Genomic DNA, 19,346 nt, shown 5'->3' on the forward strand with positions numbered 1-19,346 from the left:
CTGCTTGCCATCGAGGCAGAGCAGCAGTCTTCGTAGGCCTACATATCGGTGCCCGGGCCGCGACTTGACATATACCGCGCATCATGAGATATGTACGTGGCTGTTTCTGAAGCTGGAAACTCCGCAGCACGATCAAGTACATGTGCTGGCTGCGAGGCCTGCCGCAAACTAGTACGGTGCCTCGGTTGGGGCTGAGGTGTAGTACGGTTGACATACGGTCCGGAAGCGCAAAACATCTGGCACATTCCATCCACATCAGCTCTTCGACTGCTCCTGTCGTAGTCGGATTTTGTCATGACGCTCGTCTCGGAGCACAAGCAAAACTGGCACCCTGACCGAAGGCTGACAACATAGGCAGAAGTCATGACCCCGATGTTCTTGCTAGTATATCAGGATCACGTTATCGTTTGCCTGGCTTTGGAAGCTAAGCATCACGAAACCCGGCGTTCATGAATGGTGTAGCCAGATCATGCGACCCGAGAGTCCACGGCAACAATGAGTAGATAAGGCCTTAATGCTTTCAGGGTCCAGCTGCCTTCAAAGCCCAGTATAGTACGTACGTCGATCGTTGGATGCGTACGTCGTTCGCCTCAGGAGACCAGGAAATACTTACTGACATCGTCTGCCATGTTGCAAAGGAATTTTGCGGACTGGGTCTTCTGGATCGAATCCCTATATACGAGGACGAAACCATCGGCATGTCATCGAGTCAAATACACATTCTGTTTTGTCAAGCAATATCAGCCTGCACTGCACCTGCCTAGTAGTAGCATGTAGACTAGGTCCACTGGAATCTCACTCACGTATTGTATACCATTGATGGCTGATAATCATTCGAACTGTTCGAAGTCGCGCACGGTAAGCTCAAGAGATTCCTTGGGACGCGCTTTCCCGGGGCGTGGGATAGTCTGTACCTGTCGGTCCAGCGCCTTTCATATATTTCGCCATGATGTCCATCCACATGGCGGTACTGCCACGACTGTCCACTAACTGAGAACCAGGACGAGAAAGCACCACGACCCGAAGGTTGACAATGGGACTCCGGAGATTGTCTTTGCCTTCGCAGAATCCTAACAAGAGGGGCCATTATATTCTGGTTGCCTCTGTGGCGCAAGCTACGACTATCGATGCCGACATTGACAAGGCAATCCAATCAGTATATTGCTGATCAGACTGCTGCAATAGATTCGCCCAGCCCTGAAGCAGATGCAGTCCTTCGCGCTTCCGGAATGGCCACCGTTCGAAAGGTACAGTGCGCACGCATTTGACCCAGTGTAAAATGCCGGAGATGGTCGGGGCAGCTGTCGTACACGTTAGCAGATATTGCGCTTCCTTTGCGAGACAGGCTGATACCATCGGATATATGATGACCACCTCGTCGATAGCGCTGCATGGCATAAAGTGCCTTTCTTCCTGATAGTGCATCACTAGTGAAGATTCGCTATCTCGACATCAACGAGGCAGACGCTTCGAACGGCGAAATGGCCGCAGCCTTTGAGCCCATATCTCCGACGGAAGAGTAAATAATGGACAGTATGAAGCTGTGTCAAACATCATGTTTTTAGGTGGCAGCGACACAAAAGAGAATCACTGGTCAAGACTTCTCAAGGGTGAGCGACAAGTTGACTGATCGGTCACGTGATCTTGTGAAGGTTACAATAATCCAGGAGAACACTCCAGCATTTGGCGAGAACATATGAGAAACGAACAACGAGAAAAGGTACGAACAAAAATGCACGATCCCTGAACAAGCAGATGTAAGTAGTTGCAGCCAGAGTAAAGTATATCGGAATCCCTCATCAGACCACAGAGAACGACCACGGAACTACCCAGAAACACGTCAGAACCTATCGCGAACCGAGCGACCGAATTACTTGCAAACACCACCCGCTCAAATATCCCTCCTCCTCAACCCAACATTAAAATGCAACGGCTTCCTCAAAAACCCCTCCCTCGTCTCCAAGACCGGACTCTCATCCTCATCCCTAAACTCAAAGTTCCTAAACACAGTGCCCACAATACACTTCAGCTCCATCTCCGCCACATTCCTACCCACACAAGCCCTTGGTCCATATGAGAAAGGAATGAACGCATCCCTCTGTCGCTGCGTCAATCTGCTCTCCTCCCATCGCTCTGGCACGAACTCGTCCGCATCCTGACCCCAGATCTCCTTGCTGTGGTGGATCGTGTAGGATGGAACCGAGAGCGCAGTACCGGGTGGGAAGGAGTACCCATCTATCTCGATTGGTTTTGGATTTGGATTTTCGGGAGAAACGGCGGGCACGAGTCGTGGGAGACCAAGACTGGATGTACTGTGGATGCGCATTGTTTCGTTGATGACGGCTTGGACGTAGGGTAGGTCTTTGACTGCGTCGTAAGAGGGGACTGTGCCGGATGGAAAGTTCGCTTCGTCGAGTTCCTTCTGGAGTTTGGGCAGGACGTGTGGCGTGCGGACGACGTAGTAGAGGATTGCGCAGGATGTGTTGCTTGTTGTGTCGCTGCCGGCGATGAGTTGGGTGAGGGCTTCCGCGGTGAGTTCTTCCCTGTCTAGTGGCTCGCCCTTTGCATCTTTGCCCTGCATGAGGCGGGCGAGAAGATCGACTCTGTCGGATGGGTTGTCGAGTCTCTGTTTCACTCGTGCGATGGCGATACCTGCCAAATTCTGCACCGCTTCGACCCCTTTGCTAAAGAATGGGTCGGGTAGGTACTTGGCGTAGGGCTTCAACTGAGGCAGACATCCAAGTGTTCCACTAACTTCACCACGTCTGTTGAGCACTTCAATCGCCGGTGCCGTCTTTGGTGGAGCATTTGGCGACTCTCGAATCTCGGCGAAATCCCTCTCTCGTTCAAGCATACCGAATGGTGCACCGAAGGCTAGATCGCCGATGATATCGAAGGCTAGGTAGTTGAACCAGTGGAGTGAGTCGACCGAGGCATAGCCATCTGTATTTGGCTGTTTCTTGGCTTCATCGGATTTTCTAGTCCACTTCTCTAGGAAGAGCTCCAGGTTACCATGGATATACTGCTCGAATTGCCCGATGGACTTTGAGCTAAAGGTGTGGGATACGATCTTTCGCTTCCGGGTATGCTCATGTCTGTCTCGAACGTTGAATAGACCCCGTCGGATTGAGACGAACGCATCGTAGTACTCGCTACGGATTGTCAGCCTGTACAAATGATCTAGATGAAATACTCACGCCTTCAGAAACCCATTACCGTGCCCGTAGATGGTCTGGATAGCACTATCGTCTGCTATGCTGACGTGGTTTGGCTGGATCCGCACTACCTTACCGAGCTTCTTATGCATCTGGTCCACCACTTGGTAACGCCTACCATGCCGGCATTGCCACATGAGCCACAAGTTTGAAAACTGTGCTGGGAAGGGTGCTGGACATTTTGCCAAGCTGGGATTCCTCAGGTATGGCAGTGCATAGTAAAGCACTGGTAGCAGCAAAAGCATCCATGGCGAGACAAGATATGATATGATGGTCATATTGCTGAATCAACCGGAGCTTGGTAGAGGATGCCTGCTGTTGAGTGCTTCGGGTGATGTTCGTCTTGACTGATACAGCGGCAGAACTTCGAGAGTCCTTGATATCAACGTTGCAGGCTCAATATGGTCTGGTGTTCATGTGGCTATGACGGAGAGCAGGATTTAGGTCGTGTCGTTCAGTTTGAATCTGTTGTAGGCCCTTGGACGAATGCTCGCGTGCAGTGTTTGACGTCAGATAGGTAACACAACGCCCTGCAGGATCAAGAGCCACGAACTATAAGCTTATATACAGAGCATTTGCTTCGGTACAAGGCAAGCAAATCCTACCTGGTATATAAGAAGGTCTGTAAAGCTCATCAAGGTCAGAGTTCGGCGGAGACATCTCGCCTTGACGGTCATGTCTGGCGGCCGGCATGAAATACTCGGATAGCATGCACGGTAAAGGCACGTCCTGCAAGACTCAAATGCGGTTCTCATGATTCGCGGATCGAGCACAACTGGGGTAGCGAGTTCTCGGCTTGGGTCTCACCCCGCAAAAGCATCATCTTGCATTTCAGTTTCTGCCGTTAGAATTTATGCCAAGCCATGGAGAAGGTATGGACCAATGGAATCGGGATTTGGAATACTTACTGTGGTCGTGCGAACAGCCATGGTACTACTTGAAATCTTCTTCTGACTTGTATCTGCTGTCTATGTAGAGATCAGGACTGCTTCTTATCTGCTTTTCAATGGCTGCAGAATCAGCAGTACCTGGCTCGTGTGGCAGCGACCCTTAGACAGACAGGGAAGGCTCTGCTTCAGCCGCCGGGTGCGTTCGCCGATTCGATCGTGGCTTACCGAAATACGTCCAGAGACGCTGAACAATCCGTCGAACAGCCATCTGTGGCCATCAGGTCGTAGGAGCGTTCAGAGCCATGCATGTCATTCCCTCATTAGATCAATATCACATTTCGTCGTCAACTCATCCTTCATCCTCTTCAGCCATTGACCATGCCCTCGGCCGTCAAGTTAGGAAACGTCTCACTAATACCAGCCGCATACCTCTCAACATCCTCCACCAAACCCTGCACCGCCAAATCCCACAACCTCAAATCCTTCGCGTCACCAGTAAACGGCAGACCAGGCACAGCCTCAAATCGGATGACAAGATCAATCTGATCGATCTCAGCTCGTAGGCGCCCCTGCTCAATCATCCGTGCAGCATAATCTTCAGCCCTCTCGGCAGCAGTACCATCCTTCGACTCTTTGAGACCTAGGATCTCAGCCAGAGCGGCAGTCGAGATATTGTCGTACAGCTTACTAGCGGCAAGCAGATTGTGCTCAGTGACTGCTTTGCTTAGCACCGTGCTTCCGTCTGCGGTAAGTGCCAGCTGATGCGGTGCAAGAGAAGCAGCGAATGTATCCACCTCTTCTGACGAGAGTAGTCGGTCGAGGAACATCTTTTCTAGTATGCCGTATTCTTGTGTTTCTGTAGATCTTTCATCTTTGTACAGCTTCCCTAGCATTCTGTTCCGCTGCGGGCCGGCAGGAGCGAGGATAGCGGTTTTGATGGCGGCTGATAGTGCTTGTAACCGGTCGTCTTCGGCCACGGCTCTCGAGAATGACACATTCAGGTACTCAGCGGCGGCATTGAGGAAGTCTCTTCTCGAGTCAAGGATTCGTGCTTGTGACAATTGGTAATGTAGCTGCAGCTCCGGGCTGTCCTGTAGAACTTGCAATGCGCCCGTCGAGTTCTTGATCTTGTTCAGAGCCGTCTCTGCTGACACTGTATCGTCATCCTCCAGATAGCACCTCACAATACGCACCCACGTCTGCACCTTCACCAGATCTGGCACCTGTCTCTGCGTCGAGTCAAGCTGAATACCCTGCAATGCCTGCGCTGCTTTCGACCAGTCTTCTTCCTCCTCGTAGCCTGAAGCCAATATCTCTCGCACAATGGCATTCTGCTCCTCGAAAGATGCTGCCTGGTTCTGGAGGTTGTCCGCAATATGCGCACCGACCTTGACCTTCACGTCAGATGGGGTCGAGTTCAACGATTGTATTAGAGATGTGAGTAGCGGTTTTGTGCTGATTATGCCGAGAGACGAAGATGAGAGGGAGTCGACATAGGCGATTAGGCTGTCGGCTTGCTCGTTAGAGCTGGAGAACTTCGATTGTGTCAAGTCGCTCAGAATCTGTGTGTAGGCGCTGGATTTGTCATTGGAGTTTGCTGCTTGTTGCAGGGCACTTTGCAGCTTTGAGGAGGCCATGTTCGTAGATTACGTACGGGTGCCGGCCAGTCGTTGTGTCCTATGTGTAGCGAAATGTGGGCAGTTTCTAAAGAACGGGTATCACAGCAGGAAATGGAGGGAGACAAGGTCAACAGGCGGCGATGATGTCTATGAGGCTGCTGCAGATTTATGCCTGAATTCGATGGTTTATGCCTTAGACGCGTCGACGCGTCGTGAGGGCATGCGACAGCTGTCTGGCGGATAGGAGTAATTGACCCTCAGGAGTTGGAGAATATTGGTAATGATATGTTCGACGACTTCTCCTCTTCATCGGACGCTATTCGTCGACGACAAGATGTAGCAACGCTCTATAGGGGTATCTCGATGCTATCCTCCAGCACCAACCACGCCATGATTATCCCAACAATGCACAAATCGAACAAAGAATTGAACCACAAATCAGCAAAGACACCCCATACACTTACTTCAACATATTCACCTCAATGAGTACCTCCATGCAGATATAGCATCTGCCTCTCGCTAATCACCTCTTTGTACTTTTTCTTGACCGTTGCGTTGCCATAATGGTAGCAACCTCGATTATCTCTCATCCACTCTGCCACCTTCTTCCATGGTATCCTCTCGAGCGAGTCTTTCGTTCGTGATCGTCCCGCTGAAGGTGGAGCGAGAGCGTCTACGCCATCTTTAAGGGCTTCGATCTGGGATTGTGTCAGCGTTGGTCCTCACGATCATGAAATGTCAAACTTACCGCGTTATTATCCCAAACCGGCTTCCTCACCCTCTGATCTTTGAACTTCGTCAGCGTTCGGTATCGCCCTCGCAGGGTTGACTCTTGAAGATCGAACTTCCCAGTCGCCATGATATCTTTGTACGACATGCCTTGTTGTCTGAGGCGAATAAGCAATTCGTCTTTCTGCCTATCATGGTTACCCTGTCGACCGCGTCCACCTGTGCCACTGGAACTCGGATAATCTGGGCCGAAATTGTTGGAGCTGAGAGTGGACGGCGCACTTTGGTAGTTGGTGCCATATGCGTCGTGGCTGTTGAGAGGTGTGTTGAAGTCGAATCCTGTGGCTTGAGGATTCACACCAGGTTGCTGGTAGTTGTATGTGTTCTGATAAACGGTTGTAGAAAAGTCGTGCTCAGTCCCAGGTAGCTCACCATCGAGATCTGCAAATGAGGGTGGTTGTGGGAAGCCTCCAAAGTCAAAGTTTTGATCCCAATCGTTCATGGTGTTGGTGGACGGCTGATCCACGTTGAATAAACCATTGTGAGTATTCGTCGGGAAAGTCGTATCACTGGGAAGCCCTTGTGATTGAGGATGTTGATCAAGGTTCTGCTGCTGCATGTAAGCACCCGTGGCCTGGGACTGAGTGTTAAGCAAGTCATTGTTGCCCATCCACCCTTCATCCTCCCCATTGTACTCAGACAACCAGTCGTCCTTGAGCGGGCTTTGTTCTATCTCTTGTGTATCTCTATCGTGGGATGAGGAGATGTTCGCAGGCGACATTGTACCCTTCTTTATCGAGGTTCTATGACCAACGCTGACGTTCGAGGCGGGGGTATCGACTTCTCGAGATCCATTTCTAGCACCCGTAGGTTGAGCTACTGAAAAGATGCTGTCTGGCGTAGTGACATGCGACAGTCGAGGCGTTGTTGAGACTTGGCTTTGAGCATCTCTCATGTCAACACCCATGCTGTTCATCTGTTGAGAGACCATTGTGCTTTGACTTGGCACAAACGTCGACGATATGTTGTATTGGGAGGCCGCAGTCTCCTGTCTGATTGCGTATGAGGATGACGGGTTCTGGAAACCAAAGGAGTTGGATGTTGGTTTGTGAGAAAGGTGGGATACTCTGTCCATGCTTCCTTGGTTTGTGTAGAACAGAGCGAACGAGGAATTCAAATGTGGAAGATATGGGCAACAGGAGCCAACGCATGGGTGATATTGAGGGTGCTTCCCATGACTCCGAGTACATGTTTCATGCGGCTGGCCCTGACTGCACTCTTCGTGACTGAAGTAAGGCATGGCTGCCATGCTATTGAAACATGCGTGACTGACTCCCTGCACTTGTATGCCATTGTCTGCTGTATTCATGATGTAGGGAGGCTGCGAGGTCGGAAAGCGCTTGGTACCAGGATAGTTTCGGCTGTAGGGGGGTTGACCATTATCACTTGTACCTCTGTTGTCTCGCGAGAATTGCATGCTGTTTCAGAACGATGATAAGCCCTGCGCCGCTTTTCGGAGGAAGTATCCGCCTCGTCACAGAGAAAGCCTTGGAGATTCCGCCTGTTCCTCTTGCAAGTGTCTACCAGCAATAGCCTCAGGTAAGGAAAGAAGACTTTGAAGTCACACAAGTGCCGTTCATGTCGGTGGCGTTGTTTAAGAGCTCTACCTGAAAGAAGTCAAACCAACAATCTCAATCGGAGAGCTCTGCAAACCCACCGTATACCAGCAGGCGATGCTCTGCTGGTTGGTGGCACAATCTGAGTGTAGGGGCTATTCTTGGGATGTTCCGATGCTCAAGCAAGAGAACCCGTCGTTGGCGCCAAACGCTATGATCTGTTTGAAAAAAGATCTAAGAGCAGAACGAGATATTTAGATATGCTTCTGGGGGCGTGAGGCAAACTCAGTATGGGGGTTGGAATACGGGAGAGATTTGTAGAGCGAACGGGTACCAGGAAACCATTTGGGCTCAGATTGCGGCTGAGCTCCTAGAGTTTCTTCGTAACTCAGAGTTGATGTGCAGCGAAGAGGCAACACAAGTAGCTCAGCACTGCTTCAGATTCACATCAGAATAGACTCCCATCCTCATCGCACCTGGTTCTGTGGCATTAGCACCGAACAGGAGCACGCATTACCAGTAATGAGCTTGCACAGAGACATGGCAGCCACGTGCGAACGTTTAACGATAAGCTCCCTCCCATATGGCAAACGTGGGTGCTTCCCGACCGTACGACAGTTTCAGCACCAGAGGCTTAGGCAAAGGCACAAGCTTCTAGAGCAGGCCAGTCAGCTTGACCGCGCAGTCATGAAATGCTGATGCTCTGTACGAAGAAACATTAAGAGGAGTCTGGCTTGATTGCGCGGCAATCCATACCCCTTGCTGAGCTCCGGGGTTGGGCGCTGCCTGGCAAAATCGCTTGGATTTTTGATATTGATGGGGCCACGGTTCGGTGGGCGGCTCGGGTCCTTGCATTATGGCACGAACTCAACCTCTTGAAAGGAAGAAAGACGACGGATCGCCATCGGAGTCAGTAACAACGTCGAAACTTGGAGCATGCGCAGCATTTAGTCTGGTGTAAAGCGGGTCTTCAAGATTCGAAAAGAATGAATCTTTGTCAAAGGGATCGGCTCGGAAGTATGTCGAATCGGGAAGGACGACCATCTTGTCGTCGCGCCCGCAATTACTAACAGGTGGTATAGAGGCACTCATTCTTTGCTGAAAGGCACATAGAAAATCGCGAAGAATCTCAAGATAACTTCGATCGCGGGACGATGACAGTGGCATGAGTGAAGAAAAGATGTGTATGAAAGCTTCGACCAGAGCCGTATTTCTGAATAAAAATAGCTTGGTCGCCCGTGGATGACGTGAAGTGTCCCAGCACCGGTGCCCATCGACACAAAGACTCCAGTGCTGACAAAAATTAAAGTCAAGCAAACATAATTTGAGGATGACGGCTAGAGACAATCAATACGACTACACAACGCCGACGGTAAAGAGGATGTTAATCAAGCTATTGAAGAAGACGCTGATACCTGAGGAGCGTTGACCGACGGTAGAAATGCCCTATCCTTGCGCTTGGAGCTGTTCATCCATTGAAGTTTTATTTGCATTGTCGCCGGCCACTCATCAGCTACAAGGCTCATCTGAGGAAAACAAGCTCGCGCACTTCCGGTCAATCTAGCAGAGTTGGAAGATGATGGGACTGCCAGATTCATTGCGCAAGCTTGTTGCGCGCAAGTTTACACAAGCTCGTTCCAGTCAGGACCTTGTATTCTCTGACACATATTTGACCTTGCTACAGCACCCTTCGACACCTGCAGTAAGTCTGAAACGACGACCAAGAGCACCGGACTAAGATGACCAGGTGCAACTCCGCTACTGTCCTGCATTAGGGAAGAAGCCAACCAGCAATAGTGCGAACCCGACGAACAATAAAGCTAAGAAGGCATTCGATCCTTTCGAGAACCCATCCCCTGAGCTGCTTATAGCACCAGTACCAGCGACAAATCCGACTCACAACATAGTACTGAACAAGTATCCAGTCATTTTCAACCATTTCATCTTGGCCACGAAGGAGAACAAGCCACAGACAAACCTGCTCGAAGAGGACGACCTCTATCTCACCCATTCTTGCTTACAAGCGTGGAAGCAAGATGCTGAAAGCCATCATTCATTATTTGCGTTCTTTAACTCTGGAGAGCACTCTGGGGCAAGCCAGCCGCACCGGCATCTGCAATTCCTGCCAATCGAGGACATGAAAGGAGGAGGGGAGGATTGGCGCGTGCTGTGCGAAACAATGACTTCGCCAGCGCATCATAGCTTACCTCTGCTGCACAATCCGAGCCTCTCATTTGTACACTTCGCTACACCGGTAGGATCGTCCTCGAGCGCTGCTGAAATTCATGGGAAGTACATATTGCTCATGCAAGCGGCTCTGGCCAGCATAAGCGAGGGGGGGAGCCTTGACTCATTAGATGCTATCAGCATAAGCCAGGATGGAAGGACGACCTTCAGCTATAATCTTGCAATGACCACAGAGGTCATGGCAATTCTGCCTCGCAGAACCGAGGCTTCAAGTATTCCCGACGTTGAAGATAGTGCCATTGCCATCAACGGCACAATCCTGGCCGGGACAATGATGGTGAAGGCAGAGGAAGACTGGGATAGTCTGCGTAAGCAGCCGGAGCATGTGCAAAAGATACTAGCTGATATCACGTACGCGAAGACGAGCAATGCAGGTAGAGGTTAGAAAGCTGCGTAAGGCTTTCGTAGGTGGAGTGATCAGCGGTGATGTTTGCAGGAAGTCTGCACAGTTGTGATGTGTATTGGACGCCGTTCCTATCAAATGCGCGTCTCAGGGGCCGAGTCAGATCTCGTTACTGGTAGATATCGGACTGACGGTAGCGAGAGCGTTGTGCCAAGGGTTCTCCGATGGTAACGACGACAAAATCTTGCTCTACTGAAGCGAGCACATGTGAAGATGCATGGGTCACAAATAAGGACACGACATCTCGTATTCAGAAGGACTAGACTTGAACCTCACTGCAGGGATGCCGAGTCTGGCGATGCCCAGCACGATAAGGCAGACACGCCGGAGCGATAGGCTCCGCACTAGCCAATTATGATTTCGGCGTCGCCTATGTCAGCCAGCCTCTGAACGCCACCAATGTTGCTGGCGGTGAGGGGTTGTTCTGTTCGTTGTGCACTAACAGGAAGGGCGGGGCAAGCCCAAGAATATTGGCTGCCATGCTTTTCATATTCGTGCGATCTAGAACCAATTTTCCTGGCGCACGCGGAGCACAGACGCACCACACGCGCTCTCTTGGTCTTTGTGCATAAACTGGTGTGACGCCCCAGAATAACAAGAAGACACGAGTTCTGCATGAAGTCAGGAGATTTCGCGGAGGCGAAGGTGTCCTGAGTGTCGTCCCGGCAAGAACTACCAGAAAATTGTCCTCATTTCGAGGAAGGCAAGTCTTGGAGAGCAAATAAGCTTCTGTCTGCAGATGAGGTGCATACGGAGTACCTGAGTTGCCAGATTCCTCCAAGCCTGGTTACAAGCAGGAAAAAAAGGTTACAGTCGAACATAGCTCGTCTATCTAGCAATACTACGGTAACGTGAAATATAAAGCAGTGCAGAGGAGCATCAAATTTTCACTCAGCGCGTCGACATCACAGAGCACAAGCGATAGCTAGCAAGATTGAAGAAGTTCCTGTCACCAACATCATGATTGGCGTTAGCAAAAAGTCCTTTGTGGAGAATATGGCAAGAGTAAACGAGAACCAAAACCCAGATCGGTATGGGTGGGCCTCACCACTACCTTGACTTGCTTGAGTCTGCACGGCATGAAAGTTCCGTTGCGCGATGCAGTGGTAGGCTTGCTTACTTCACTCGCCTACAACAACACCGCGTCCCGATCTCAGTGCTGTGATTGTCTGAAAGGCTACTTGTGGAACTTGCGTCGCTGAACTGATACTGCAGGTCACCGAGTGCAGTACAGTAAATCTAACTTTTTACTAGACATTGCGTGTTTTGGTCAAACACATCTACGTGGCGCCCACCATCCTCTGCTGGATATGTATGAGGCTCTAAAGTACAGTACGTTCTCCAGCACGACTGTAGCATCCACCGGTTTCAAATCCAATCTGAAAAGAGCCACTTGGCTGAGAAAGCTGCTTCACTGCCCTGATACTCTACCCTAACAGTAAGTTTCTAAAGCATGACTCCAGCATAGTATCACGCAACATCTGACCTAGCGAAGCAATTATGAATATGACGCATAGCAACGATCTCTCCGGTAAGGTGGTATAAGTGAAGTCATCAACGTTGGATCGCTGGTGAATGCATACCACTTTCGTGCATAGCACCATGAACAAGACACCGCCATGACGGTGAAGAATCACCTCACGAGCCACAGCAAAAGGTCCTTTGGCGGTCTGAAAATAGAGGAGCCACAAGCAGTCAGCAAATCAAACAAAGACACCTCGATGAGCACAGCCTCTGTGCGGCGGTGCTGACGAATCAAAGCGTCCGTCTAAGAAGAACTGGGGACGGATGTACCTGGCTGCCACATGTTTTCTTTCCTGCAGACCGATCCTTGGAATGGAGCCCAGCCGGACGTTGGGAGATCCATGCCTTTGGTTGCAGAACTTGTAATGCTGAGTACCGCAGCATCATGACCGTAATTTTTGTCTTCTCATTCGACCAGTGCGAGAGGACTGGCAAAAGGACAAGACGAGTCGACCTGAGGACAGTTGTGCAGAGATCCACCTTGCCTAAACGGGACGACACAGTTGTGCACTCGGTTGGCCCTTGATCTCATTGGTGCCAGATCCCTGGCTCATCTGGGCGGATGTATGGCTTCCTGAGCAAGACTCATCGTTCTGCGCATGGTCTTCACCGTTTCTGGAAGCTCTACTCGAACGATTTTCCAAGCGACTGTACCATTCGCGCTACAGGCTGTTGTTGCCGTTAAGAGCTTAAGCTATTTGGCCTACGTTCCTGATTCAAACATGACATTTGACCATCTCAGATCCCAGTTGCTTCTTATTCGCGAAATAGTGCAAACTCAGATGCTGGATTTGTCCAGCTACGGCAGGCGGACAAGCGACGTGACAATGACGAGCTATTCAGTCGCAGCACGAACATCTGCCTCCTTGTCAACGGAATACCTGTAGCTTTCAGCTGGCAAAATCGTCAATTGAGCTGGGAAACGGAATCAGGATTACCTTGTTCACAGAACGATTCATGAGATGTTGCATGAGAAAAGTGGTCTGCTTCCATGCACAGCCCTAAGTAACGTCGAAACTCGCCTTACCGCGCACTCCGGTGCTCGCTGGAGATTTCCGTTGGTCGTGTCACGCTTGTATTGACATAAACGGGCTGTATTTAGCACTGACCGCACCTGATCCTTGTTCATGCAGCTAAGATCTAGCGGCATCGATAGGGCAGAGCAGTCGCTGGCTCCATACTTGTCAAGAACTAAAGATTTTGTGAACACCACGAGGGGCTTGGATGAACGATTCGAGGTCAGGTATACTTATTCATCCTTTTTGCCTCCTCAAAGACGTGTCTCGACTCACACCCTAATGTTCTAGTCGAATACACCCTTCCCCAGCTAGGACCTGTCGATCACTTCTTGCTTGGGACACAATCAAGCCAGACTAACCTCGACTTGCACGAGACTCGTCCACATCCGTCCTTGCTGCCGCACCGATCTTACCGATAAAGGCACTGATCGGCAGCTTTCAGCAAGCCTCACGAACCTCATCCAGAACATCCCGATCCAGACTTGCGCCTATCTCGTATTCACTGCTTGTCGAGGGGATTGGGGTCGATAGCATATCTCCTCGAAAGGGAAGTAGCGATCTTGAAGAGCGAGAGGTCGACATCGCGACTACTAGACAACTCGCCGCAGTCAAGATGCTTGCTTTCGAGCAGTACCCTCAATTCTACTACTCGCAAGTCACCTTCGACCAAGACGAAAACGAGAAAGAACAGTACATGCCCAACGCAATGGGCTCGTACGCAAGCTTCGATTCGATACCTTTTGCATTCGATGTCTTCAGCAAAGGCCAGCAAGAATTCGACTATCAGATCATGCGACAAACACAACCAGAGGCCGCTCCATCACTGCTCTCATCAGCCTCAGCACCATCGATACCCAGTGCCTCATCATCGACAGTTGGCTCACCATATTCAATTCATGCGCAATTAGCTTCGAATCCCTTCTTATACAACAACCAGTTCATTACTGGTCCAGCAATCGTCTGTGACGACTCATTTCCATATGGATATGAATCGGCACATTTCGACCATGAAGCCACTACTGGGCAGGACGCGAAATTGACAGTACCTTTCGTTGGTAAGTGCGCAGATCTTTCTTCTTCGGCCTCAAGTTCGACGGCAATGCCCGTCAAGGAGTTCCTGCCAACTGTGCCTCTTGTGTCATCGCCCAAACCAATCAGTACAGTCCCCGAAGCTACAACCACAACTTCCCAGCAGAATCACTCCGGCGATGATGTCGCTACCCAGATTGCATCGATAGCAACAAGCTTGAAGTCGCACAGCTCGGGGAGCAATGCAATCTTCAAGTCACCCACCACCCCAGCTTCAGCTTATCCAAAGACTTCTTTGCCTCACGCCAGGAGAACGATTTGCCCATCCGATGAGCAGCACAGAGATTACTTCCGCTTTTCTTACTCTTTCCCTTTCTCATCCCAATCGCCAATGCCTCAGTATGGCCGTATGCCTGAGCACAATTTCCTTGCTCAAACGAGCGGTAACCCAGTACCACCAACCCAAGCTTTATGTTCGTCTTTCCTATTCTCTCTTCTTGCGCCGCTTCTAAGACTTCCGTTGTGCGATTCAGGACCCACAAGAAATGGCTACTAATAAGATTCTACAGATCCAGTTTTCATCTCTGATCAACATAATCTCTTTCCGGATGCCACATACGGCACATACCACGCACCACAGCAGCAGCCGCATTTCTCAGCCGCGGCCTCTCCAGCACCATCATCAAACAGCTACCACTCTTTTAGCGCGCCCGTGACAGTCGACAATTTCGGCCAGCAACATGCGGCCATGCGGCGACAGTCGATTTCCTCGACCAAGTCCGGCGCGTCTCCTCGATCCTCATACTCTGCCGACGAAGAATCCCAACACAAGGGACGGTGTCCATACCCGGATTGCGGAAGACAGTTCAAGGATTTGAAGGCACATATGTTGACACACGAGACGGTGCGCCCCGAGAAGTGCCCAATCGTCAGTTGTGAATACCACAGAAAGGGCTTCGCTAGGAAATACGATAAGAACAGGCATACACTTACACATTACCGAGGCACCATGGTCTGCGGCTTTTGCCCAGGCTCCGGCTCGGCAGCTGAGAAGAGCTTCAACAGAGCTGATGTCTTCAAACGACATCTGACCTCAGTCCACGGCGTGGAACAAGCACCACCAAATAGCCGGAAGCGAAGCCCAAGCAAGAGCGACGTCAAGCTCTCCAGCTATTGCCAGGACGCCACTGGCAGGTGCTCGACTTGTACCGCCACCTTCAACAATGCCCAAGAGTTCTACGAACATCTTGACGACTGTGTACTGAAGGTTGTTCAGCAAGAAGACCCAGTGGAAACTATCAACGCTCAGCGGTTGGCAGAAATCGCCAATGACAATGATCTTCAAGCAACCTTCGAGCGCAATCACATCAAGCCCGAAGACAGTGAGCCTAGCATGACCGGAGACTTTGAGGAAGACGATGAAGAGGAAGAAGAAGACGAAGACGAATTTGACTTCAACGAGCGCTCTGGCCGAGGTGTGATTAAAGCCAACAAGGCCACCTCCAACCGACCCATCATCGGCGGAAACATCTCCAAGAAGACAAATAGGAAAGGACTTACCTGGTCCAGTGGTGGTGGCTCAATCGTTGGTAAGAGCCGAAAGCGAAGAAAGTTCTATCCACCTTCCTGGGGCATGGCCACAGAGAAGATGAACATGAAGAAGCGCGTTCTCTGTGTTTGGGATGGCCAGCGACGCCTCCTCAAAGACGACATGATGATGCACAACGAATTCGAAGTGCGCATGCCACTTGCAGATGGCAACAGCTATGTCACCGACCTCGACATGGAAAGCATGAAGCGTGCCGACGCATACCATAATGCTACACCAGCAGAGAAGGGGCCCTGGATCCCAGAGGAGGACTTCCTCCAAGAATTTCTGCAGTGATTGAGATGATGATCTCCAGATGTATTAACGACTTTGACGGCTGATGTCTGACTTTGATTTTGAGCGATACTGTAATGACCACTTCATGGGAGGATACTTCCTAGCCAGAGAGGCTTTTGAGCAATTGAGATACCCATACGAGTATCCTTGATGGAAAAGGACTCAGCTGTATAGCAGCTTATTGTAAGGATTATTAGCATAGATCAGCGCAGAGCGCAAGGAATGGAAAAGCCATCGTATCCTTATTCTTCTCTTTTCCCTATCATTGAACCATATCGTATGCCCCGAGCACGCTGCCTCAGAGCCTTATGTCCAAATCTCGCCCTAAGCAAGATCAATGCTGCGACGGTACTTCACTATTGGATTGCACTTTCCAGGCACGCGTCTAGCGCTAAGGCACCCTCGGGCACCTAGAGTTCAACGCGTCGAGCACCCCCGCATACGCAAGCCAAGAACTAATCTGATGCCTGCTTCAACCTTAAGTTACCTACGATCACCTCCAAAAAGTCCGCAACGATGGATTCAGACTGGTACTCGTATGCCATGGCTTCGGAGTCCAACAACATTTCATCAAGCTCAGGAGTTCACCGTACAGAGTTGTTCTCTGATTCACCATTCGTCAAGCCCACTGTTATGGCTGAGCCAGAGCAGTCGGGGTATATCAGACCTCGATACTATGTCACAGTCACAGGTGAGCTGGTCATGGGCATGATGGTCTATGTGCACGAGACTCACAGATGACAGATACCCCCAAGTTTGACCTACAGTCATATATCTCGAATTACAGAGGTACGGTAACCGCCAGGAGTTGATCAACCCAATACTCATACCAGCAGGACGGACGGTCTTTCGCAGATTACACCTTATTGCCTCCTGCTCAATAGCCCTGCAAGACGAAGCAGCAAGGTTAGCAGTAGCTGAAGCCAAAAAAGGCTACGATATCAACAACTACAACGAAGCAGTTGCGCTCCTCAGCTCAATTAGCGGAAGAGATGCCAAACAGCTCACAGAGGCCGGTTGGCTTTCTGAGAGGGAGAAGAAGAACGCCGCCGAGACGAAGAGACTGGAGAATGAGTTGAAGCAATACAAGAATAACCTCATCAGAGAGAGCATACGGGTATGTCTTCGATTGCAGACTCAAGGGCAAGACTGACAGTAGTAGATGGGCAGCGAGGAGCTCGGAGTACATTACCACAACACGAGTGACCCAGCCAATGCTCTCAAATCCTTCAATCGCATGCGAGACTACTGCACCACACCCACTCACATTGCCAACACAGCCTTCAGAGTAATAGCTGTCAACATTGAGCAAAAGAACTGGCTCGGCGTACAGTCACAAGTCAATAAGATCAGAGGTCTACAGATGAAACCAGAAGAGACAGCTAAGAACGCTCCTAAAGTGAGCGCAGCTCAAGGTCTCCAACATATGAGTCTGGGCGAGTATAGAGACGCAGCAAACAGCTTCTTGAATACGGACTTCAGCCTAGGCGACACATACAACGAAGTCATCTCCTCCAACGACGTCGCCGTCTACGGCGGTCTTTGTGCCCTGGCCAGCATGAGCAGATCAGAGCTTCAATCGAAGGTTCTCGATAACACGAACTTCCGATCCTTTCTCGAACTTGAACCCCACATCAGACGAGCTATCAACTCCTTCTGCGCAAGCAAGTACAGCCAGTGTCTTGAGATCCTAGAGTCCTACAGAGCAGATTACCTCCTCGATATATATCTCCAGGATCAATTGCGCACTATTTACCAGAAAATCAGAACGAAGAGTATAGTGCAATACTTCCAGCCATTCAGCAGAGTCACGCTGGACAGCATGGAGCAGATGTTCGGTGGTTCAGCCGGCACATCAACCACGAACGGAACAAATGGCACATCGAGCCATGCTGGATCGTCGTCCTCAGAAACATTCAGAAATGAGCTGATCTCCATGATCGAGTCGAACGCCCTCAAAGCACGGATTGACCTAGAGAACAATGTCCTAATTGCATACGAAGAATCACCCAGAGCAGTAATGCAGCAGCAGGCCCTGGATACCGTCGATAACTTCATTAGAGAGGCACGAATCAAGCTACTACGACTGAACGCAATCAATGGCGGGCTCGACGTGAAGCCAGCGCCAAAGGAAGGTAAAGGAAAGGGTGCTGCTGGTGGAATGGACATCTCAAGTTTAGTCGATACTGGGTCGAATGGGTATGGCAACTTCTCAGGACAGGGGTATAGTCTGAGGAGTGGGAGATGATAGGTGTTTCTGCTTGACGAGTACATCTTCTTGTTGGATGATCCTGGTCACAGAGTACTCCTGCACACGAAGATACGAGGAAAATGATAGACACGATACAATAAGCATTGCATGGCAAGGCATAGCGACGGCGTTCGGGAGGAGCATGAGCATCATGCCCTTGCATTTTTACAGATAGACAGGCGGCTGCAGAACTGCTGACTTAGTCAATCAGGGAAACAAACATCGTCTGTATCTATTCCAGCGCTGCCCACCTGCGCAACCCGGTTGCGCAACAGCTGCGTCGCAACAGTTGCGACTGCGAATGATTTCAGGAAATCCTAGCTGCGCAACTGGTTGCGCAGCTAGTACTAATGTACTAATCAGGCAGGTGGGTCATCGTCAATGGCGCTATCTGAGTGTTAGTGGTCGATATAGGGGAGGTGATGTGGATACTTGTGTATGCCAAGGACTGTTTCGCAGCTGGTTGCGCAGCGAGTTGCAGTTGCGCAGCTGGGCAGCGCTGATCTATTCCCCTTCGCCTACGTTTCGATATGCTTTGATTCCAGTAGTGCTGACGCGCCCCAACCGTATCGAGCTTACTATGCTGGCGGAACAGCCTCTGCACTTACCTTTCCTCAGACTGTCCATCATACTCGATCGTACCTGCATCCCCACCAGGCCCGGATTACAACTTCCTTCACTTCAGCGTCCTCCATAGCACCTTCCTACACCGTCGATACAATCGCACCTTCCCTAATTCATTCACTCTGGTCGTGCCTGCCGCATTATCGGAGTCATGGTCGTACTTTCCTTCGTTCATGATCGTGCCTTCCCCAGCGCAATGGTAGCCGCGCCTGCCTTACTCGCAACAGCGTGGTCATGCCTTCCCGCAAGATGAACGACAGTCCCACCTGCCTATGTTTCATGTCACGATCGCACT

General features: G+C 50.6%; 6 protein-coding genes across 6 annotated transcripts; 3 read left to right on the forward strand and 3 right to left on the reverse strand.

Moving 5' to 3' along the window:
- Positions 1-1,891: 1,891 nt before the first annotated feature.
- Positions 1,892-3,493, reverse strand: PMZ80_007119 (uncharacterized protein; the record flags this gene model as incomplete). The annotated part of the gene is made up of 2 exons (XM_064875527.1): positions 1,892-3,152; positions 3,198-3,493. The coding sequence occupies 2 exons, from the start codon at positions 3,491-3,493 to the stop codon at positions 1,892-1,894; spliced, it is 1,557 nt and encodes a 518-aa protein (XP_064728792.1).
- Positions 3,494-4,470: 977 nt separating this feature from the next.
- On the reverse strand, positions 4,471-5,742 carry PMZ80_007120 (uncharacterized protein; the record flags this gene model as incomplete). Its single annotated transcript, XM_064875528.1, has 1 exon — positions 4,471-5,742. The coding sequence occupies one exon, from the start codon at positions 5,740-5,742 to the stop codon at positions 4,471-4,473; it is 1,272 nt and encodes a 423-aa protein (XP_064728793.1).
- Positions 5,743-6,203: 461 nt separating this feature from the next.
- Positions 6,204-7,588, reverse strand: PMZ80_007121 (uncharacterized protein; the record flags this gene model as incomplete). The annotated part of the gene is made up of 2 exons (XM_064875529.1): positions 6,204-6,422; positions 6,473-7,588. 2 exons carry the CDS (start codon positions 7,586-7,588, stop codon positions 6,204-6,206), a joined length of 1,335 nt encoding a protein of 444 aa, XP_064728794.1.
- A 2,057-nt stretch (positions 7,589-9,645) lies between these two features.
- Positions 9,646-10,701, forward strand: APA2 (bifunctional AP-4-A phosphorylase/ADP sulfurylase; the record flags this gene model as incomplete). The annotated part of the gene is made up of 2 exons (XM_064875530.1): positions 9,646-9,771; positions 9,817-10,701. 2 exons carry the CDS (start codon positions 9,646-9,648, stop codon positions 10,699-10,701), a joined length of 1,011 nt encoding a protein of 336 aa, XP_064728795.1.
- A 3,174-nt stretch (positions 10,702-13,875) lies between these two features.
- Positions 13,876-16,176, forward strand: PMZ80_007123 (uncharacterized protein; the record flags this gene model as incomplete). Its single annotated transcript, XM_064875531.1, has 2 exons — positions 13,876-14,317; positions 14,861-16,176. 2 exons carry the CDS (start codon positions 13,876-13,878, stop codon positions 16,174-16,176), a joined length of 1,758 nt encoding a protein of 585 aa, XP_064728796.1.
- A 516-nt stretch (positions 16,177-16,692) lies between these two features.
- On the forward strand, positions 16,693-18,424 carry PMZ80_007124 (uncharacterized protein; the record flags this gene model as incomplete). The annotated part of the gene is made up of 4 exons (XM_064875532.1): positions 16,693-16,867; positions 16,921-16,965; positions 17,013-17,293; positions 17,339-18,424. The coding sequence occupies 4 exons, from the start codon at positions 16,693-16,695 to the stop codon at positions 18,422-18,424; spliced, it is 1,587 nt and encodes a 528-aa protein (XP_064728797.1).
- Positions 18,425-19,346: the final 922 nt, after the last annotated feature.

The sequence above is a fragment of the Knufia obscura genome (assembly GCF_036327395.1).
Source record: "Knufia obscura strain CCFEE 5817 isolate CBS 148926 chromosome Unknown scaffold_8, whole genome shotgun sequence".
In the NCBI taxonomy this organism is placed as follows: domain Eukaryota; kingdom Fungi; phylum Ascomycota; class Eurotiomycetes; order Chaetothyriales; family Trichomeriaceae; genus Knufia; species Knufia obscura.